Source organism: Equus asinus, chromosome X, assembly GCF_041296235.1.
Source record: "Equus asinus isolate D_3611 breed Donkey chromosome X, EquAss-T2T_v2, whole genome shotgun sequence".
NCBI classification, from domain to species: domain Eukaryota; kingdom Metazoa; phylum Chordata; class Mammalia; order Perissodactyla; family Equidae; genus Equus; species Equus asinus.
The window spans coordinates 102,448,907-102,469,530 of record NC_091820.1 but is presented as its reverse complement, the minus strand read 5'-3'; the positions used below and the strand labels follow the sequence as shown (position 1 = coordinate 102,469,530).

At 43.2% G+C, this 20,624-nt stretch overlaps 1 protein-coding gene across 1 annotated transcript in view; it reads left to right on the top strand.

Annotated features, from left to right (window-relative positions):
- GUCY2F (guanylate cyclase 2F, retinal) overlaps positions 1-20,624 on the top strand; it is an 89,580-nt gene that overhangs the window by 61,518 nt on the left and 7,438 nt on the right. The window contains exons 11-18 of the mRNA XM_070502465.1: positions 535-683; positions 2,928-3,091; positions 3,870-4,062; positions 7,299-7,473; positions 10,869-10,967; positions 13,920-14,014; positions 19,451-19,539; positions 19,634-19,722. Coding sequence (XP_070358566.1) covers positions 535-683; positions 2,928-3,091; positions 3,870-4,062; positions 7,299-7,473; positions 10,869-10,967; positions 13,920-14,014; positions 19,451-19,539; positions 19,634-19,721 — 1,052 coding nt within the window. The 3' untranslated portion in view covers position 19,722. The remainder of the gene's footprint in view (positions 1-534; positions 684-2,927; positions 3,092-3,869; positions 4,063-7,298; positions 7,474-10,868; positions 10,968-13,919; positions 14,015-19,450; positions 19,540-19,633; positions 19,723-20,624) is intronic.

Sequence of the window (20,624 nt, the reverse complement as noted above, 5' to 3'; positions counted from 1 at the left end):
CATAGTAAACGTTCCACTGAAAGTGGAGTTCAGGGCCCAGCAGCTGGGAGGATCTTGACCAGGACCTGAACTATTCATAGGAGTTCTTAATTCCCTTTCCCTATGGGCCAGGCAGAGCCCACATCTTGGACCTGTGCTGGGCCGGGACCTTCAATGGGGGCTAACTGGATCTACTGTGGGGATTGGAAGGCTTAGATGATTTGGGGTGGGTGACGGGAGCCAGATCACTGGAGGCGTAGTGTTAGAATTGACATCAGATAGGTGACATCTAAAACCTAGCAGAAGCAGGATAAAACTGTGCCTAAATGGTACCAAGAGCTCAGCTGATTAATTTCTCATCCCCTCCTCCATTGACTGATGTAGGCTTTGGTCAGATACAATTTATATTCAGACCACCTAAGGAGAAAGCAAAGGAGATGACCTTTCTGTGATTTCTCCTGACAACCCCTTTCTTGGCTAAAACTCAATTACCTTTGCCAAGTATTGGTGCTTTCCCCCTGATTCATAGAGCTTTCTCTTCTCGCTTCTGGACAGAAATCATAGACAGACTTAAGAAACCTCCTCCTGTATACAGACCAGTGGTTCCTCCTGAATACGCCCCTCCAGAATGTCTCCAGCTGATGCAGCAGTGCTGGGCTGAGTCTGCAGAACAGCGACCAACTTTTGATGAAATATTTAACCAGGTAAGGACTCTCTGGATCTTAGTACTACCCGGAATCTGTCCTGAAGCCAGCCTACCCAAAACTAACTCCTTGGGTTCTCATCATATTGTGGAAGGAAACTCTTACAAGGGAAAAAGTCATGGAGGTGAATACTTGGAGGCCTTTGAGGCTGGAGCATCCCCAGCACATCCTCCAAGAGCACGAGGGTTGGTTTTGATGCTCTTCTGTATCTGAACCTCTGTTCCAGCCCATCTACAATCTGACCTAACCAACCTTTCAGAGATGGACTTGAACCACTGGGCAATGCAATGGTATTAAGATTGTTAGAAGATGGGTATCATGGAATAGATGGGGATCCTCATGGAGCTAAGTTTGCCTTGGAGATCCCAGAGAACTCTGATGAATATACAACTTAAGTGATACCAGGCTGTTTTTGGAGGATCAGGAAAAATATGGGGTGTTTGGAAGGATGTTCAAGATGGAAAGAAAGTGCAAATGTGCAGTCCGAAAGCAGGAGTCTCCTTAGATTCCTAGGGAACTACTTGAGGCAACAGAGCACAGGAAAAGTGACAACCTCTCTCCTTAAGATACTGAATTTCTAAAAAGGCTGATTCTTTCCCTAGAGTTGGGGATTAAAAGAGGGGAAATGAAGAAAGGACAGAGAGAGACCTGCTAAGGGAGCTAGGGTGCGGTTCCTATGTTGAAGCATGCAGTTTAGGGCTTTGTTGAAATTACAGGCTACTGAAACTGAGAGTGCTCTCTGTGAGTACTGTGTCAGCTCTGGTGGAGAGGCTTCTGAGCCTGGCTGGAGTACAGCACTGAGATGCTTTGTGAGTGACAGGTATTTGAGGCGGAAAAAGGAAAGAGTTGCATTGAAAGCCTGAGGGGTCCTGCATATGAAGTCATCCGTGTCCCCAGCTAAGAATGCCTCCATTAGTCTGGCTGAGTTTCTTGAGGACACTCAAACAGGTGTTCAAAGTATGGAAAAGGCAAAGGAGCATGAAGGTCAAATGTCTAAAAACTTACCATGAGGCAGGAGAAAAAGCATTTGCCCTTGTGTTGATGCTAGAGATGTTATTTCAGAAGGCAGCAGAGAAGCCAGTGATAGATAGAAGGAGTGCACATCATGCAACCTTCAAAGAAGACGTTGCTGGGGCTGCCCTCACTGAAATGCTTCAGTGGAAGTTTAGACTGTTTGATAGACAAGGGGAGCCTCCCAACTCCCTGCAGCTAATAAAACTTAAATGGGAAGGGGTGGAGAGGGAGGCTCCTTGGGTTAGGCAATAGGGGGAGCCCAAAGCACCTGAGCTGGCTACTGAAATTACCTGCAGGACCTTGGAGGACATGTAGATGTGGATCAGTCCCAGAAGGAATCTCTTCATGTTGGCCTTGGCACTGAGTGCTAAGTGGAGCATTTGGAGCCTAGCTGGATAAGAGGGTTCATGGGGCAGATTCCTAGATGTCTGCTCAGCAAAACTACCATCAGTCTTTTGTTGTTATGAACACAGCCTTGTGCATGCTGAATACAGCAGCAAGGAGGGGCTACCCCCTCATGATTCCAATGATATACCAAGGTCCCTGTCTCTGTAGATGGAAAAGGTCCGAGGAGGACATATTGAAAATCTATGGCATGCAGCCACCTCCAAAGGATCAAGGCATAGTATGAGGCAATACCACTTGAATTTCTACACGACCCTGAGTGACATGAAGGGCAGGTGCTAGGGGACACCATTATTCCTGGACCCTATGGTAAGAAATAGGGGTAGATCTTATTATGTAGATCTTGGGTCATATTTTAGAGGTCAAGGAACCTCCCGCTGTCCAAGAACCGGCAACACAGTAGCATTAGAAGATAAGGATGATTTAGTAGGTTGATGATCTAGAAGGGTAAAATAGCACTCTCTGCCCTCTTTCCCCTTATTCCACTCACAATTGGCCTGGGCTCAAGACCAAATCCTGTTGCCTTTGAAGTGGCTACTATTCATGTGATAGCATCTCAGAACTGAAGGATCCTGCCCAGATTGCCTTTGCTCAGACTTGAAAGAGCTAGGAGGGTAGGGGAAGAACTACTCAGGGAAAAAAGAGCCCTGTGAATCAGCCAGGATGACAATGAGGGTGGGTGGTGACGTTTCCTATTTATACCTGGGTTCACCTCTCCTGCTCTGGCATTTTAGAGGAAGGGATTTATAATAAGAGGTCCTGCTCCATCATCTCTGAGTTTGGGGAGTAAGAATTCCCTAGCTTATTTTTCTGTTTTACTTTCAGTTTAAAACTTTCAATAAAGGGAAGAAGACCAATATCATTGATTCTATGCTTCGGATGTTGGAGCAATATTCTAGCAACTTGGAAGACTTGATCCGAGAGCGGACTGAAGAGCTGGAAATTGAAAAACAGAAAACAGAAAAGCTTCTAACACAGATGCTACCACCGTATGTGTGAACACCTGAGGAGTGTGAATCCTTGTAACAGTGTGTTCCATTAAAAATAGAAAAAAAAATTACCCATCAACTAACTGGTCCCTCCCCGTCCCACACCCTCTCTACTCCCAGTAAGTTTAAATCATACCTTCAAATCAAAGAAGAATTGGAAACCAAGGGAGCAGAGCACACTTCCTAATTTTCCACTACCTATGGATCATGCTGGTCATCTAAGTTTTTGGTGCCTCAGTTTTTCTATGTGTCATTTTGTGACTTTGCCTGGAAGTTGACCAATTAAAAGGAGGCAGTTCTTCGAGTTCCTGGAGGAAAGTAGCAGGGTTGTTTCTCTAGGTTTTTCCTCCCTTAGTTGAAAACCTTATCTGTTGCTACAATTTCCAAATTTTCCAAGGCACCTTATCGTGTTGTAACATGATCTTCCAGGAGATAATTTGGGAAATTAGTTTCATGCAAAGGCAACCACCTGGGAACATTCCCCGAGGGGAGTGGGCTGAGGAAGAAGGACGGAGAGCTGAAAGAGCTCCACAAAGCCACAGACTAGGGCTCTCTGTTCAGGGCTGTATTCCAGTGCTTGGCACAGTGCCTGGTACATTGTAAGCACTCAATATACATTTGTAGAATAAATGAAAGAATTAATGTTTTCATCCAGGTGACATTTTCTTCCTCATCATTTACTTGGCAGTGATTTTTGAGAAATTGTGTTCTAGCAGATATGTGTGTGGCATGGAGGGAGGCCTGTGTGGTCTGAGGAATCTCTGTGCCTGCTTTTCAGATCAGTTGCTGAATCCCTTAAAAAGGGCTGCACGGTCGAACCTGAGGGCTTTGACTTGGTCACCTTGTACTTCAGTGACATTGTGGGCTTTACCACTATCTCAGCCATGAGTGAGCCCATTGAGGTGGTGGATCTTCTCAATGACCTGTACACGCTCTTTGATGCCATCATTGGCAGTCATGATGTCTACAAGGTAAGTTCCTTAGCAGAGAAATATATTCCAGAGAGAAATTTTTATATGAGGCTCATCTGTGTGTATTCCAAAATTGAAGGATACGATTTTATTGATTGTTGTTATTTAGGAATTAAAATTTAAAAAGTACACCACTTTTATTGGTATCCCATTGGAAATGAAGGCCAGATAGAATGCATATAATTTCACACTTTACGAAATGACAATCTCAACCCAGCAATAAGAGATTGCTGGTCAGATTTATTTGGAGCTGTTTTGTAGAACTGGGACTAAGAAGAGGCTGGGCCCAAAAGAGATATTGAACTTCAGTGGCTAAGTACACACAGTGTAGGCAGTATCATGCTAGGCACAGAACTATTGGTGTTTTGCCCATAGTTGGTGACTGCTACAGAGTTTATCTTGGTAATGTTTGTGTAGATCTAATACATGCTGTTGAAATTTGGTTTCCTCCTTTAGGTACTGTTGTTATACAGGAGGGAACTCTCACATTACACATGTCAAAGAGCTATTAAATCTGTGGCTCTTTGGGATTGCTACAGGGTAACCAAGAGCCCACCTATTGGTCTGAGGTCTGGGGAAGTGATTAATTGTGAAGTTGCAACCCCCTGCTCCCACTTTTCCCCACCCCTCCAGTCTCTCAATTTCCACTCTTTCTATCAAAGATCGTGGGAGATGAGTAGCGAACAGATGACTACATTCACTCATTTCAGTGCCATACTTCTTTACTCTTGATTTTATGTATTGTCTCTAGGCAGAAAATGATTGAAAATTTCATAGCTGTGCAGGGACATTTCCACATTGTTTGCAACATGGATACTTGTCTTATTGATGGGGAAAGATGCCCCAGGCATCCCAAACTTTAGACAGCTCTCTGTCCCAGGAACCAAGGCAGAGCTAGAGAATGACTAGCTCCATTCATTGGATCCTTCACAGTAGTCTGAAAAGTTCCAACTCTCAAGTCACACACAGGGCAGTGTGTTTATCTCAGATTAGACAGGGCCCTTTCAGGTCAGGTAGAGAGCCTCAGGGCTAGGCCAAGCCACCTAAATAGGGCTCAGAACTAGACATCATACCTGTCAATCAGCAGGAGCTGCAAACTAATCAAGAAGCACACGTAGAAACCACAGTAGAGGAAAAATCCATGGAATCAGGCTACCTGTCTTAACTTGTTGAACTTAAGCAGCCTGAAGAGAAAAACAAATCACCGAAAGCTAATTCAGTTGAAACTAAAATCACAGATGATTCAGCATGGGCAGTAACACAGCCACTGGTTTAATCAATCCAGCTGATACTGTTCAGACAATTGTCGGGGAGCTTGGGGATGAGGCCGTTAGGTATTTTGGTACTTCATGGCTGCAGTAGGGATTGAGTGGAGGGTTTCCAGGACAGAGCAGGGCTACATGAATCCAAAAATGAAATCTAATTTTTCAGTCCTGTTTACTAAAAACAACACAGTGCAAAGAAAATAAAAATTGAACCAACAGTGAGTCACCAAACTCGTTCGTGTTTTCATTTTCCTTACCTTTAAAATTGGAATCACCTCCCTTGGCACTTGATAATCTGAAATGGAAGTGAGAAGGCTACTGCAGAATTATGAAGTTGGTGATTTGTTTTCAGTTTCAGTTCTCCTGCCACCACCCCATCTCACCAGACCCCTTTCTATACTTTCTCTTCTCTGTGCCCTTGTGCTGGCTTATGCAACCCACAATTCCCCCACAGTAGTCTCACGCCAAGGCTAGGCAGTGCCCATACTCCTTGCCCTTCTAATCTCCTTCATATCCTTGGGGACTTCCAGGTGAATGACTCATTAAAGCTGAAGGGTCAACCACCAGTCTCTGATAGTGGCCAGCCAGTGAGTTCTCCCTCCAGTATAGCGTTTGCATTGTACCTGTTGTCTTCCTCTGTGCAGGCAGACATGCTTATTTGACGTCAGGGATCCTTGTCTCAAATTGTACCAGGTAAGGGAGGGCCTGGATGGAAGCATGCTGAGGTACACAGACCCATAGGTGCAAAGGATCATTGTTCTTGGCTATATGGAAAGTCATGATGAGGGGCCTACTGCTCATTACTAAACTTTCTCTGGAGCTGAGTCACAGCCACAGTCTTATGGCTCATTTCAAGACGTATCACTTTGGTAATGATGATGACGATGATGATGATGATGAGATAGCTTGCATTTATCATCCACCAGGCAGGTTTTAAGTGCTTTGACATATACTAAGTTATTTAGTCCTTAGAAAACTCTATGAGGTAGATACTGTCATTATCCCTACTTTACAGATAAGGATACTGAAGCATAGAGAGGTTAAGTGACTTGTCCAAAGCCACACAGTTTGTAAATGGTGCATCTGGGATTCTAACCAGGGCAGTATGACTTCAGGGTTTCATGCTCTTAACTATTGCACTCTGTGAGTGCAGTTCTTAGGAGAACATGGATTCTAACTGGATCCAAACTTGTACTAGCAGAGTCTGACCGGCACATTTCATAGAAGTCTTTTCAGCTTACTTATCTTTTGGATTTATTTGAAAAGCTTCAACTAACTAGTCACCTAGAAGAGTGAGCACACTTCTGTGGGGAGGATGAGGAGCACAGATTTGGCTTTATTTACAAGCGTTCAGCTCTAACTGCCCCTACAAAGCAGTTGAGGGCTAGTACTGCTGCCCCTTCAAGAGGCAGCACTAGAAGAAGATGAAGTAGCTGGTGGTAAAAGACACAGTTCTCATACCAAATGGGACTGCAAAACTAACTCCATCATATTAGCAAGGCAAAGCAGAGGGAACAGACTTTTCCACCTCCTTCCTTTCCCTTTCCCTATACTTGCTTTAAGGCTGTCCTAGCTCATTTACCCAAAATCATCTAGAGAAATGCTTGCTGGGGGAGCACCATATGCACCTTCTCCTAGGGTGCTCCCCCGCGGACATCCATGGACAGTCCCAGAAATTCCTCCCCTCAGGAATTATTTGGAACATGATAGTTCTCTAGGGCCAGCCAGGAACCTGCAACGTAGCTGTACTTATTTCGGAATCTATGGGTGTGGGACCTAGACAGCAGTTTTTTATAAAGTTCCTTAAGTGATTCTAATGTGCAGCAATGCCTGTGAACCACTGACAGGCTCTCTCTCTGTCTTCCTCACTTTACAAGAACACCTGGCCTCCATCATGCTCCTTAAGCTCTGTGAGAGACACACACACACAGAAGTTATTTGCTTGCTAATTCTATTTCCCACGATTCCCAGGTAGAGACCATTGGAGATGCTTACATGGTGGCCTCAGGGCTCCCGAAGAGGAATGGCAGTAGGCATGCAGCTGAAATCGCAAACATGTCCCTAGATATTCTGAGCTCCGTGGGTACTTTCAAGATGCGGCATATGCCAGAGGTGCCAGTCCGGATTCGAATAGGCCTGCACTCAGGTAACAACAACCAGCTAAACCAGAAGACGTTCCCATGCACCTCAAGAGAAGATTAGAAAAGGGGAAGAGGGTAGCTCTCCCGTGGTTACTGGCAACTGGATTATACAGGTGTTTAGTGCTGCATAATTCCTTTATGCCTACCCTAGTTTACTCTCTTCCCAGCACCTGTACTACCCCACTGGGCAGCAGTCCTTGTTCTAGGTACCAAACCCTTTCACTCTACCTTTCTTGTTAGAGCCAACATTTCCATGATTGACTATGATACAAGATCAACAGGCATATGTTATATGTAGGATAATTCATTTGATTAGTTAAAATCTCAACTCCTGAAGTATTTTTTTTCCCACAGTCTTCCCCCCTTGCTTGAATCTCTTCAGGATCTCCCCCTCATTGTATCCTTCCCATCTCTCTTCACACATTCACAGGTATCTTGACAGATATCTCACTTGATGTCACAGATATCTCACCTACTAGGCCCTCTTGCTCTCCTCTCCACTCTTTCTTTTGCTCTTATAGGCTCCTTTTCCTCCCCCATCATATTCATCCCTTTCCTACCAATTTTTTAAAGGAATGATTGACACTCACTGTGCCATTTCTTCACTATCCATCCCTCTTTAGCCCCTTTGCAATCTGGCTTCAGCCTCCATCACTTTTCCCAGTCCTAGTCTGCCCTTATCTCTGCAGCATTTGAGATTCTTGACAATCCTCCATAAAACTTCCCTCAATTGGCTTTTATGACATGCTCCCCCCTCTCTGAATGCTTTTTCTCCATTTCATTTACTTAGCAATTCTTGTTCTCTAATTGTGGCTGCTCCCACATATTCTGCAAAACTCTGAGTTTGGGTCTCCTTGCTCTTTGCACATCCTGACCTCTAATTCATTTCTCAACCCACTCCAACATGGCTTTCATTTTCTACTATCGTCTGATAATTTCCTCTGTCTCTTTCTGTCCTTTAAATATTGATATTCCCCAGGGTTCTGTCCTTCATCCACAGTTTTTATAACCTTATATACTCTTCTGGTGATCTCATTCATGTCTATGGGTTAACTACCACTTGAATGCTGATGGCGTCCAACTCTACCACTTTAGTACCTCTTCTCCCTTAAGCTTCAGCCTTGTATATCAGACTTGGTGCTGACATTTCCACCCGAACATTCCACACACACATCAGATTCAACACATCCAAAATAGAATTATTTTCTTCTCCTATAAACTTCCTTCTCTTCCGTATTTATTCTCTATTTCAGTTGGTAGCACTACCTATCACCTTGTTATTCCAGTTGGTCTTGGGAGTCATCCTTCTTAACTCCCTCCTCACTCTGACCTTCACCATTCGACTAATTACTAAGTCTTGAACATTTCACCTGTTAAATATTTCTTGAACCTGTCTTGTATTTTCTTGGCTCTCACTACTCATGCCTAGGCTGCCAGCATCTCTTGCCTGGATCACTGCAATAGCATCTTCTTGCTTCCACTCTTGCTTCTTTCTATCTATCCTTTTCATAGCCATCAGTATAATATGTTTGCTTGTCTGTGCTTCCATTAGACTACAAGCTCCTGGATGGTAGGAACCATATCTTACTCATGTTTGTATCCTGAATGCTTAGAACATAGCAGGTGTTCAGTATTTTTCTTTTAAAGAAAAGCCCTTGTCTCTCATTGGTGCTTCAGTTTCACATGTCCAACCCCACTCAGCACATCTCTTCTTGGATGATTCACCATTACTTCGAATTCAACATAGCTAAAACTTCGAGTCATCTTTTCCCACAAACCAGCATGAGCTCATAAGCCCATGCCAATTTCCTCACAGTTGTCAATCAGACAGCCAACAAGTCTGTTGTTTCTCCTTTATAATGTCTTTCTCTCATCACCTTTTTGCCCCCTTCCCCCATCATCACTTCCTTTCCAGTAATCACAACCTTGGGCACTGCAACAGCCACCTAACAGGTTTCCCTGGTTTTTACTCCCCACCTTCAATGCATTCTATACTCTGAGAAAAAATAAAATAAAAATCATTTTCATCATGTAATTCCCTGCTCAAAATTCTCTTGTGGTTCAAGGTCCTCCATCTTGTACAACCCAGTATCCAACCTTGTCTCCACGTTCTTCCTAGCCACCTGAACTAGGAAGACTGCTTTCTGTAAGAGTTTTCCAAAATTCCATGCTCAATCCCAACCACGAACCTTTGTTTCATGTCCCTTTTCTCCTATTCAAATCCTACCCACTCATCAAGATCCAAACCAAATACTACCTTCTCTATTGGACCCTTCTTGACTGAACCAGGTCCCAGTAAGAACCGCCTCCCATTTTTAAAAGTATTATAGCACTTCCGGCTGAACCGTTTACCTTGCCTCAACCATACATTGTCTTGGGTTGTCACTTAATTGCTTTGATTGGTCATCTCTTCTCTTCAATTAGATTATAAACTCCTGGAGAACTGAGACCACGTGTTACATTTCTTTTTTATTCCCCTTGATGCCTAGCTCCCCTTGATTCATTGAGCTCAGTGCTCAATGAATGGTTCTAAATGGATGAGAAATTAATTAAAATGAGAATCATAAGTTTTGTAGTCCTTATTTATTTTTATTCTTAAAAAGTGAAGTTCAGAAAGATCTTTTTGAAGCAAAAACTCTTAATTACTTTCTGTAACTTAGGAAACAGCAAAAAGATAATGCTGAACAATTTTAACACGGAAACAGAACAGAGACCAGAAAGGTGAAGGTGGAGAACTTTCTAGATGCACCTGAACTAGGTTTTCAGTATGGCTGCTGAGGTTTTTTCAAGTAATGTCCACTCTCTGAAGGCCTAACATGGCCATCTTAAAATGTTAAAACAAAAATCGTTCTAAGGGCAAATAGAAAGTATTCTTGGATTTTCTACATACACTGCTGTTTCATGCCCCTAAAAGAAATGATTGAAAGTCGATTCTACTTCTTTTCAGATTTTCCAAATGTCTTAGCAATAGTTTTCTTAATAGACACAGTTTGGGAGAGAGATTGCCCTATAAGATTCCTCCTTCCAACCCCATAACACAAGAGTCACATTTTTCCCCTTGCAACAAACACGTTTGGATCCCGAGTCCCCACCCAGGCTTTTCTGGTTTGGGTTTGATGCTTATTTGTCCCTGTTGACAGACATAAGCATCTCGGGTATAATTGTTACTTGGGACAAAGGTATAAATCAGAAGGGTAGTCATGTCTGCAACATTATAAGCTTGCTTTCTTGTAGGGCAAAGAGTTCATAACTCATTATAAGACTTCCTTCAGATTCCCAGAGCTATTTGGTGGCAGCTTTATTCTTTTATGCAGCTACATTCCTTCCCTCAGCAGTGCTCCTCTATTAGGGTTGGATGAATACCGGTTGACTGTAATCCCAACTGCCTGCTATTCCGTAGGACCAGTTGTTGCTGGAGTGGTGGGCCTTACCATGCCCAGATACTGCTTGTTTGGAGACACTGTGAACACAGCTTCTCGGATGGAATCAACAGGGTTACGTGAGTACTTATAGAGGAATGGAAGGGATGGTAACCTCTTACTGTTGGGAAAGAGATTCTTCCTCAAGAGAGGGGGAAAAGAACAGGGTGCTTGATGTTTTAATATTGTAAACAAGAATAAAAGATAATTTGAGAAGATTAAGGAGCTTTAACACGCATTTTTCCTGGTGTTTAACAGCAAACCAGTAGGGGGTGATATTGGATTGAACATGTACCTTTCTTGTTCTAGAAATGAAGCTGTAGCTAAGCAACACTGAAACAGCCAGTCAGTTCGATCAAAACAACTAAAAAAAACCCTTTGAGTAGAGGAAAGAAATTGGCCAGCCAGGTGGGTTTAGAGGAGTCATGTTGAAAAAAGAAATAGGTAAGGGACTGATATTTTTAGTTTTTCAACTAGTTTGTGGAGACACACCCAGAGCCAGTTGCCTCCTAGCCAGCTGCTGTTTGCTGCTCTAGTCCTCTTTTGGAACTAGTTAGGACCCCAGGAGTTCTGGCTTCATCAAATAGCTCCCTCGAATTTAGCTAGCAATAATCCCTCAACCTAAGGAGCTTGGAATTCTGAAATAATTAATTCCAACTTGCCTGTATACAAAATCCTTAGCTTCTATCAAAACAGGCATGGTATCAAAGATACCATTTCTTCCCCCTTTCTTTGAGAAGAAAACTACAAATCCTTATGGCTTTTGTCAGTTGCTAGCAACTCTTTCTTAGTTATTTAATGCTACTACTAAGGCAATGTGAGAATCACAATGTGCCTTTACCTGTATCATGGTTGAGCAAAGCCATTTGTTCATGCTAGTATAGGAAAAGCATACAGAACAACAATAGATGCTATATAAACTCTTCATGGATTATCTATTTAAAAAACAGTGAAGCTCTTAGCGGCCCTGGCTCTGGCAAATACTAAGGAAGACAAGCTCTTCTGGAACTTCAGCAACCTATGCAAACTAGTCCCTGATGACATGGTGGCCCATATCACAGTGGGTGGTGCCCTGTCTGACCCCACTCCTCATCACTCATGTGCAGAAACAGGCTTGCACAATGGGTCTAGTCTTAGTCAATCTAGCCTTTGCAACTATGATTAAGGAGGCAGCACGGAACTTAGAAGCTGTTGTCAGAATAAATTTTCTGACATCTGGGAAAGTCTTCCAACTCCACAGACATGGCAGAGGCCATGGAAGTAGTCATTCAGGAACCACTGCATGCATAAGACTTTGCTCTTGACGTGCAACCCAAGATGAAGTGAAATTGATCATGGAATCGCAATGCAGATTTGGCACAGTCCTCTGGACTGATGTAAGCTTGTGGAAGACTGAAGTCGTATTCTGGTCTGTACCAGGGAAACTCCACACATTTCCCACTGGAAATATAGAGCTGAGAGCAGAAATTGAATTTTCAGATTTAGACAGCACCTTGTTCAGTGATCAGCTAGGAAGAAGAAAATGGAGTGAATTATGTACAACAGGTGTTTACTAAGCACTGACTATGCAAGGAAGGCATTGTGAGGGATACAAAGAAGCATGCACGTGTGGTCTATGCACTAAAGGAGCTGGTTAGTGTGTTTTCTGGAAGCTAATGACTGTGACTGAAATATGGTGTTAAGCTCCACACCTGACTGAAGATCTGTAAAGAAGTAGTCTCTAAACTCATGTTGGATATGAGACCAGAACACATCACAGGTCTATTTAAAAAATTGATTTCATCGATACCTACCTTCATGCCCAGTCGAATCCACTGATTTTGGAATGGAATTGACTAGTGACCCAACTCTGGAGTGATCATCCTAGCCACGCAACTGTATGGTGGTTGGAATGAGCTCTCTCTCTCATTTGAGCTGTGTGTTTCCCACCAAAAGGATGACTCTACTGAAAGGCTCCCTGACGACCAGATGCTAGTGGGATGGCACACATAGGGCTGGTTAGGGACACTCTAGATGAGCCTGTGACTTTGAGGAATGGGACAACCCTTTTTGAGCAAAGATTTTGGGTGATCATGAGCTGGTGAGGAAGACACAAATAACAGTACTAAGCTGTCAAGAGAAGAAAAGTCATTGTGAGTACACATAGCAGAAATTTCTTTCAGCTCTTTTCAGCCATGCCTTCCTACTCAGATTGCACTCAGCTTCTAAAAGAATTACTTTCTCTAGTGTGCGAGAGAATGTCTTGGATTTTATTTAAGACTCAACTTGAACAAGATCTTTCTTCATAGGATGACAGTTTTCAAGAAGGTCAAGGATCTTACCTCAGTTAACAAATGATTTTTCTTCACCAAAGAATTATACTTTGTTTCTAAATAAAATTTTTAGTCGTAGTTCCCCATGCAAAGCTCTTATCCCAGGTTGGGATCATTAGTTGGAAAATAGTACATTCATGTGTGTACATAGCTAGATGTGCTCAGCCAAAGGACAGCTATAAATGTACAGTTGCCACAAAATGTTGACAGAGGTCTTGGGACATTTTCTCATTGATATTTTATTTTAAGCACAGCAATATTGAAAGATAGTTGTATGGATGTATATGGAAAAGAAACCCTTTTGCCTCTTGAGTAGGATATATAAACCTTGGGAGTTCAGCCCTAGCAGCAGCCTGTGAGAGAGGCTGCTGAAGCCTAACTTCCCTCAGAGGAGGTCACGTTTCAGCTGAGAGCAGAGTAGTGGTTGCTGATTTCTCCATCTCAACCCTCTGAGTTAAATTAACACCTTTCTATTGCTTGGCCTTTCATCTGAGATAGTGTCTAGGAGGCTGATATGTGCTACAGCTAATGCCTCATTTGGGCCTGGTGAGGAAGGCCATCACTCCTCCTCCTCCTCCTGTGAAACCCTAACTAAAGCTCTCTCTCAGGGACTTTGCTGAGAGTCTGGTTCATTTAGAAGTGGGGACATTTATTACAGTAATATTTTCTCACGGATTTTACCTGAAAGGATTCAAAATCCTGCCTCTCTTTCTTTTACAGCTTATCGCATTCATGTTAGTCACAGCACCGTGACAATTCTTCGAGCTCTGAATGAGGGCTATGAAGTGGAGCTTCGAGGAAGGACAGAGCTCAAGGTATAATGTCCTTTTGTTTTTTGAATCAAACCACTTGGGCACACCTGCATCTGGAGAGGTCATGGTCTGCTGAAAGAGTTTACCTGGTGTCTGAGACTTAAGGCTATAATTTGGGCAGAATTTCCAGCTCCATTTGCAGTTCCCAAACGATTGTCCCCTTTGGCCTCAGTTTTCTTCTCTTCAAAATATGGCTACAGTGAGTAGGATTGTTAACACTCCTTCTGCATTTTCCAGACCATGAGTTGCATCTTTCTCTTTTAAAGCATTGCCTGGAATTTGGCTTTCCAATGTGCGGCACTATTATTTACATTTCCATTTTGTTTACTCTTTGGTAGTGCCAGACACTGTTCAATAAGCTACAATATTGGTGAGTTTGGGTTTTCTATTTATCTGCTCAGTGGCCACCCTTTCTGACTTTTCATCCACACCATTGAACCTCTGTTTCTAGATAGACTTTATGTCTTTCTCTAAGGACCAGGAGGAATCAAGTCAATGCCTATGAAAGACAAACATTTGTAGCACCTTTTCTCTCTGTTAGGACTATCACTTGACCTGGGATTCAGGATTAGAATAATTTTCCTTTTTCTTTTTTTTTGCCATTTCCATTGGATTCTTTTTATCTTCCTCTGGATGGCCCCAGGGCCCCTGGCTGTCCCAGTTGTAAGAGACTCTAGAGATCTGATAATCTAACTCCTTCATTTTCGGATGAAGAACCAAGGTCCAGAGAGGTGAAGTAATTTGATCAGGGTCACACAGTCAAATGGTAGCAGAATCAGGCCAAAACCCAGGAAGCCCCACTTCCTTTTCAGTATCCTTTCTATGATACCATTGTGCATGAAAATTATTTCCTCAGTGATTATTCTTGGGCAAAGCAAAACCTGGGCACTGAGTGATGGACAATTTGTTTCTGTCATTGGCATGCCTTCCTCAAATGGTGGCAATTTACAGGAAAAAGATTTCAGAAGTTAAAGTTTGGAAGGCCTGATTCTAGCTGATCAATTCCCTTTCCAGTTAGTCATAGTTTGTCTTTCCAATAGATCCTTAATATCTTCCAGCAGGTGGGTTGAGTCATTTATGAGGGGACAGAAGTTCCTTTTCCACCTCTGCAGAGAACTCAGTGAGATGATGCGGGTGGCAAAACGACTGGGGCAGTGAATCAAATCACCCAAGGCTTTTGTGCTCCCTCTATACATTCTGTCGTTTTTCAGCAGAGGAGGACAAAGCTGGCTTGATTTCCTGAAGCACTTTCTGCTCTGTATTGCTGGGCACAGATTCCTTATTTTAAAATATGAAGAGCTGAAGAGGTGCCACTTTTGAAACTGAAAAGGAAAACTATGCCCCGACCCCCATGGTTTTTATTGCCCCCCAAATTCCAGTCAAGAGCAATCACATCTTTGGGTGTTTCAAGCACAAAAGCAGGACTACTTCAAAAGTGTCCTTTGCAGCTTCACGGTTTCCTCTGCCCTGGGGGAATTTGGGGATGTGCTATGGCAAGTTGGAGGAAGAGGCAGGGAGAGCCTTCGCCTAAGGCCACATCAGGCTTTGGTTATTGGAGTGGCAGAGGCTTCCTGAGGAAGAGAGTTTGAGAGGGAGACACTGAAAGAGAGGAAGAGAGGGGGGGTCCAGGGGAAATAAAGGAGCAAGGAAGAGAAAGAAGAAGATAAGAAGTAAGACCCAAAGAAAGGGAGAGGAGGGGAGATACTTTTTGTCTCTGTACCTCCACAGCCCCACCAGAGGCAGGTATTGGACATTACATAGCAGGTACCCAGGGACAGGAGATTCCTTGTCCTTTGGGGACATGCAACATACCCCCAATAAAACCATATCACTGACACGCTTCAGAAATTCTGATTCAACATTTTCACCCTTCATCCATTCTGTGCTGCTGGAAAGCAAGAATCACACTAGTGCATGGGTCAGAAGGACCACATTTGATGGCCAGCCAGGTGTAATTTCAAAGCTGATGGCTGAAAATATCCTCTTTTTCCAGCTGGCTGATGTTTGAACTACCTCCATCAGAGCCTCTTCTCTTGGATCCAGTAACAACAACACTCTTCCTTGAATCACATCTCCTTCATTGGAGTGATGACACTTTAAGTTGTTTCCCTTAGTAGAATCGGAGATATGGATTGGATTGGGCGAGAGAAGAGAACATGAAGCAGTTGAGTAATTGAGTGGGTGAGGGGTACAAAGAAAGAGACCAAAATGAGGAAGCTGAGGTATTTGGGGAAGATTCATTTAGAGATGAGAAGCTCAGCCTCTCTGGGGAGCTGTCCCACTGCCCACTCCAACTCCCTCTTGTACTATACTGAGCACAAATCATCAGTGCTTAACTGGCCAATTCTGCTTTTTAAAATATTTCTCTCCTAATGACCTGGTGATAAGTCATCTTATTACCTCTTCTCTTACATGAGTTCTGTTTCAGTTACCGTTTTCCTGACAAGTTTGAAGCTCCTTGCTGAGACTTTGTATATATCTAGGCTTATCAGTTGTGTTTACCATTCCCTCTTAGGTAGATTTACATTCTCAAATGGTTGTTCTCAGCCAGTTTATGTTGGTCTTGCCAGGGGTGGACACTTTCTGATCTTGTCTGAATTATTGGGCTAAATAGTGTTTGATTCTCAAGTCCCTAAGCAGTAGTTCTGTTTTGTTTGTGATTTCTTCTTTTTCCCCAGCCTCTTCTACCCCTACCCTCAACCCCTAACACACATACACGAGCATGCACACATGCAAGCATGTGCATACACACACACACATACCAGCAATTGAGTTAAGAAGCAATGAGGTTGTATTGACAGAGTCATGAAGGTCAGAAGGTTTGGTCTGTAATTCTTGTTACATCAATGACTCAATGTGTGACATTGGACAAGTAACTTCATCTTCTCTGTGCTTTCCTTTCTCCACACAGAGGCCTCTTCTGACCTGTGATCATCAGGAAACTCATTAATCACAAGCTTTAAAATTCCCAACAGTTTCTTTTTGGCCTCTAGACCTGCTCCTTGACTCCAGTGTGTTGGAAAAGCTATATTGTGTGGAGGGAAGAGCACTTAAAATTTGAAGTCTAAGGTGTTAACTAGACTTATTGTGGTGATCATTTCGCAATATACACAAATACCGAATCATTATGTTATACACCTGAAACTAATATAATATTGTATATCAATTATACACCAATAAAAAATAGCAAAGTCATAGTAAAAAAAAAATAAAATTTGGAGTCAGAGTTGGGTTCAAGTCCCAGCTATGCTTGCTTATTGACAAGTCAATTAACCTCCATGGACTTCAGTGTCCCCATTTGCAGAATAAGGTTATTAATAAGCCTACATTCCAGAATTTTTGTAAGGATAAAATAAGACAGAAGATGCCAAAGTGTCTTAAAAGTGTCAGGCCAAAGTAAGATGCTACTATTTGGGGGGTCTCTGGGACTGCCTAGGGGTTGATATTGAGTCACAGAGTTTGCTTTAGGCTTTAGTTCTTGCATACTTGTTTTCCCTTTCTCTCTCCCTTCAGCAGAATTTTGGAAGTAGGGTGGATAAACAGAGAGCTAGGATTCTAAGAATTCTCCTGGATGGGCTCCAAAACCTCAGAAAGCCCCTGGAGCTCCCCTGCATACTCTTTGATTTGGAAGCTTGCCTGAGTCCATAACACTCCATCTTCTTTTGCAGCCATTAGTTTTGGCATCCCAGTGTGTCCCAGGACTTACCCAAATATCTGGACAATCCTGGTATCTACAGAGCTCCCTTGGGGACTGGCAAGCTGTCTTGATAGCCTCTAGATCTCAAGACAAATAGTCAAATATGTCTAGGGGTTGGGGTCCTCAAGTTTGAGTTTTAAATGTATGTTTTATCAAAATGATGTCCAATGACACCTTGAGTGTTCCCAGTGCTCAAGGGTTGAGAGTTCCAGTTGATGGAACAGTTTGATTATTTACTAAGCAACTCTTCTGTACAAGACACCGCACTAGGTACTGTGAAGGAAAGAAAGTGCTTAGGAGGCATTAGAGTTGGGCTTGTGTTTAGAGCCCAAGACATAACCTGATGATTGTTTTTACTTAACTACACTGTGGGCTCCTTAAGGACAGAGCCATCTCTGTATTCCCAGCCCTGGTACAATGAGAGTGGAATAAATGGAAGAATGAGTGATGTGAATATATTTTCACGAAGTTCCTCTCTTCTGAAAACAGAGTGGCCCCAATCAGTCCAATTGTTTGAGGTTTACAGTGAGTTGGTTGCCAGTTAATGGAGGTTGGGGCTATTGTGGTAGTATTCTCTTCCTACTTGCCTCATGGAGGGCTTGCCTAGAGCCTTAAACCAAATATTTGCAAATTGCTTTGAGATTCTCCAATTAAATGTGCTAATTATTATTATGGTTGTTGTCATTATTGTTAAGGGATGCATGTATGTGATGTAAAATACAGAACAATGGATTCGATATTTAAAGGGGGCAAACCTAATTGGAATTTCTAAGTTAAACAATTTAGAACTGTTCCAAACGAGATCTGCCGAGAGTGAGACCATATTTCAGATTAATGAGTTGGAAACACATCCCATTACTTGTTATCAGTCTTAGTAAACACATTTTTTTCTTATGGATTGGAGGAAATGAGAAGACAGACAAAAGAGAATTGGAAGGAGGAGAGAAAAACACATTGAGAGGAGAGTTTATTGGAAAGAGGGGAGGGCAGAGCATAGGCAGAAAATTTGGCTCCTCTGAGATCATCACTCAGGCTCTGGGGTGAGCAGCTTGAGTTTACACTCCTTTTCTCATCTCGGACCTGTGGTTCTTGACAACCAACTAACTGCGCTTTAGATGGAGGCCTCCCTGGGGTCTCTCTCTACCTGTAAGAATTCCTTGGCGGGAAGAAAAGAAGACTGCAGAAATATAGACCTCTCAAAGCAGCCAGAATGCCTTGGGCTTAAAAACAAAGTTTCACAGCCTACTTTCTATTTCTATTCTATTTTTGGGTTTCATGAGAGCCATTGGATGGCTGGGTGGTGGGAGAGGGCGGTAAACTCTGAATGTATGTACTCTAGACACAAAAGACAATGGGTTGCCTGTTGCCAAAAGATCACAGCAAAAACGGCAAACAAAATCTTCAATTGAGCTTCCAGATGTTTGGTTTCTATGAAGCCAAACAGCCAAACATTCCCAAAGCTGGAGCTATGTGGCAGCAGGTAGACAAAACATCTGGGTGACAGCTTGAAATGGTGTTCACTTTTCATCTGGCTGCTGTGGCAGCTTATGAAGATTGCCTGAGCCTCAGGTGTATACGGCAAGGAAGCTGTGTAGGAAGGAAGACTCCAGGGAGTGGTGACAAGGGGAAAGCAGAGGCAATGTATGAGCCAAACTGAATGCTTGTACCCTGTTGACCAGAAGGGCTTCTTTAGGAAAATTGGTTATAGCATGTTTAAGATTTTCTGCATTTTCTATAATAAGGGCAAAGGCACAGAAGAGACCTTCTGGCTAGTTGGAAAAAAAGGCTTCACGAAGCCCCTTCCTGTGCCCCCACCAGTGGGTAAAGATGGGTAAGTGGAGTTCACATTTAATTACAATCTTCCTATGCCCCGCTCTGCCACACTCTCATTCACTAACTATTTTTGTGTCTCTCCTGCCCTGCAGGCAAGTGGGCCATGGCCTGCAAGCAGTGGAGATTGCAGCCTTCCAAAGAAGAAAAGCAGAAAGGCAGCTGGTGAGAAACAAGCCATAAGGTAATGGTAAGCAGGAAAACAGAGCACAGGAGTTTGCCAAATTGTCAAAGCTGGGGCTCCCTTTGGCTTGGGTGCCAGTCTCAGCCTACACTCTGTTGGCAGAGTGTTGTGGAGCTGGTGAATTTCCAAGCTCCATTGAGTTGTGCGAAAACCTTATGGAGAGGCCTGTTGCAGAGCTAGCTGCATCCGAGGGATATCGGCTGCCCTGGCCTGAGAGAGACCCTTGCCTCCTGCGCTGATAACACATTTGAATGTTAACAAGTCTGGCCTTGTTATTCAGTTATCAGGCAGGTGCACCTGTCTCTTTCATTGTTGAGCACGTGGGTCACATAGTGAGCCTCCTCAGGTCTCTAGAGACTCACATCTATCTCAGCAGCACAGCAATAATGCAATGGCCCCCTTTCCAGGGATCTATTGGTGAGACCATCTTTGAGAGGATGCTTATGTCATTTCCTCTGGAGGCACTGCCCAATCCCTTCCGAGGTTGGCACTGCCAACCAAAATAAGACTGGATACCCCTTGACTGCCTGGCTTGAATTCAGGACAATTTCCTCCATCCCTCCTCCCCTACTAGAATGGTGTGATTCCGAAGCAGCAACAACAGCCTAATTATCAAGAATTCTCCCCATGTATTTATCTCTAAGGAATCCATTGCTTTCTTGGGCTCCTGTCAGTATCTCTTCTTTATCTTGCTTTCTTGTTCTCTTTTTCATGGAGACCTTGACTCTAAAATCCATTGCTCACTCCACATATTGTTGAAAATCGTAAGATTCTAAAGTAAACATTAAGGCATCTCCACATACTCCTGCTCTTTTGTTCTTTAACATGTTCCAGAATAATCACAATTCTAGCAGCAATTACTAAGGCATCCACATACTTCCTATTTTCCCGCTAGCCTCTTT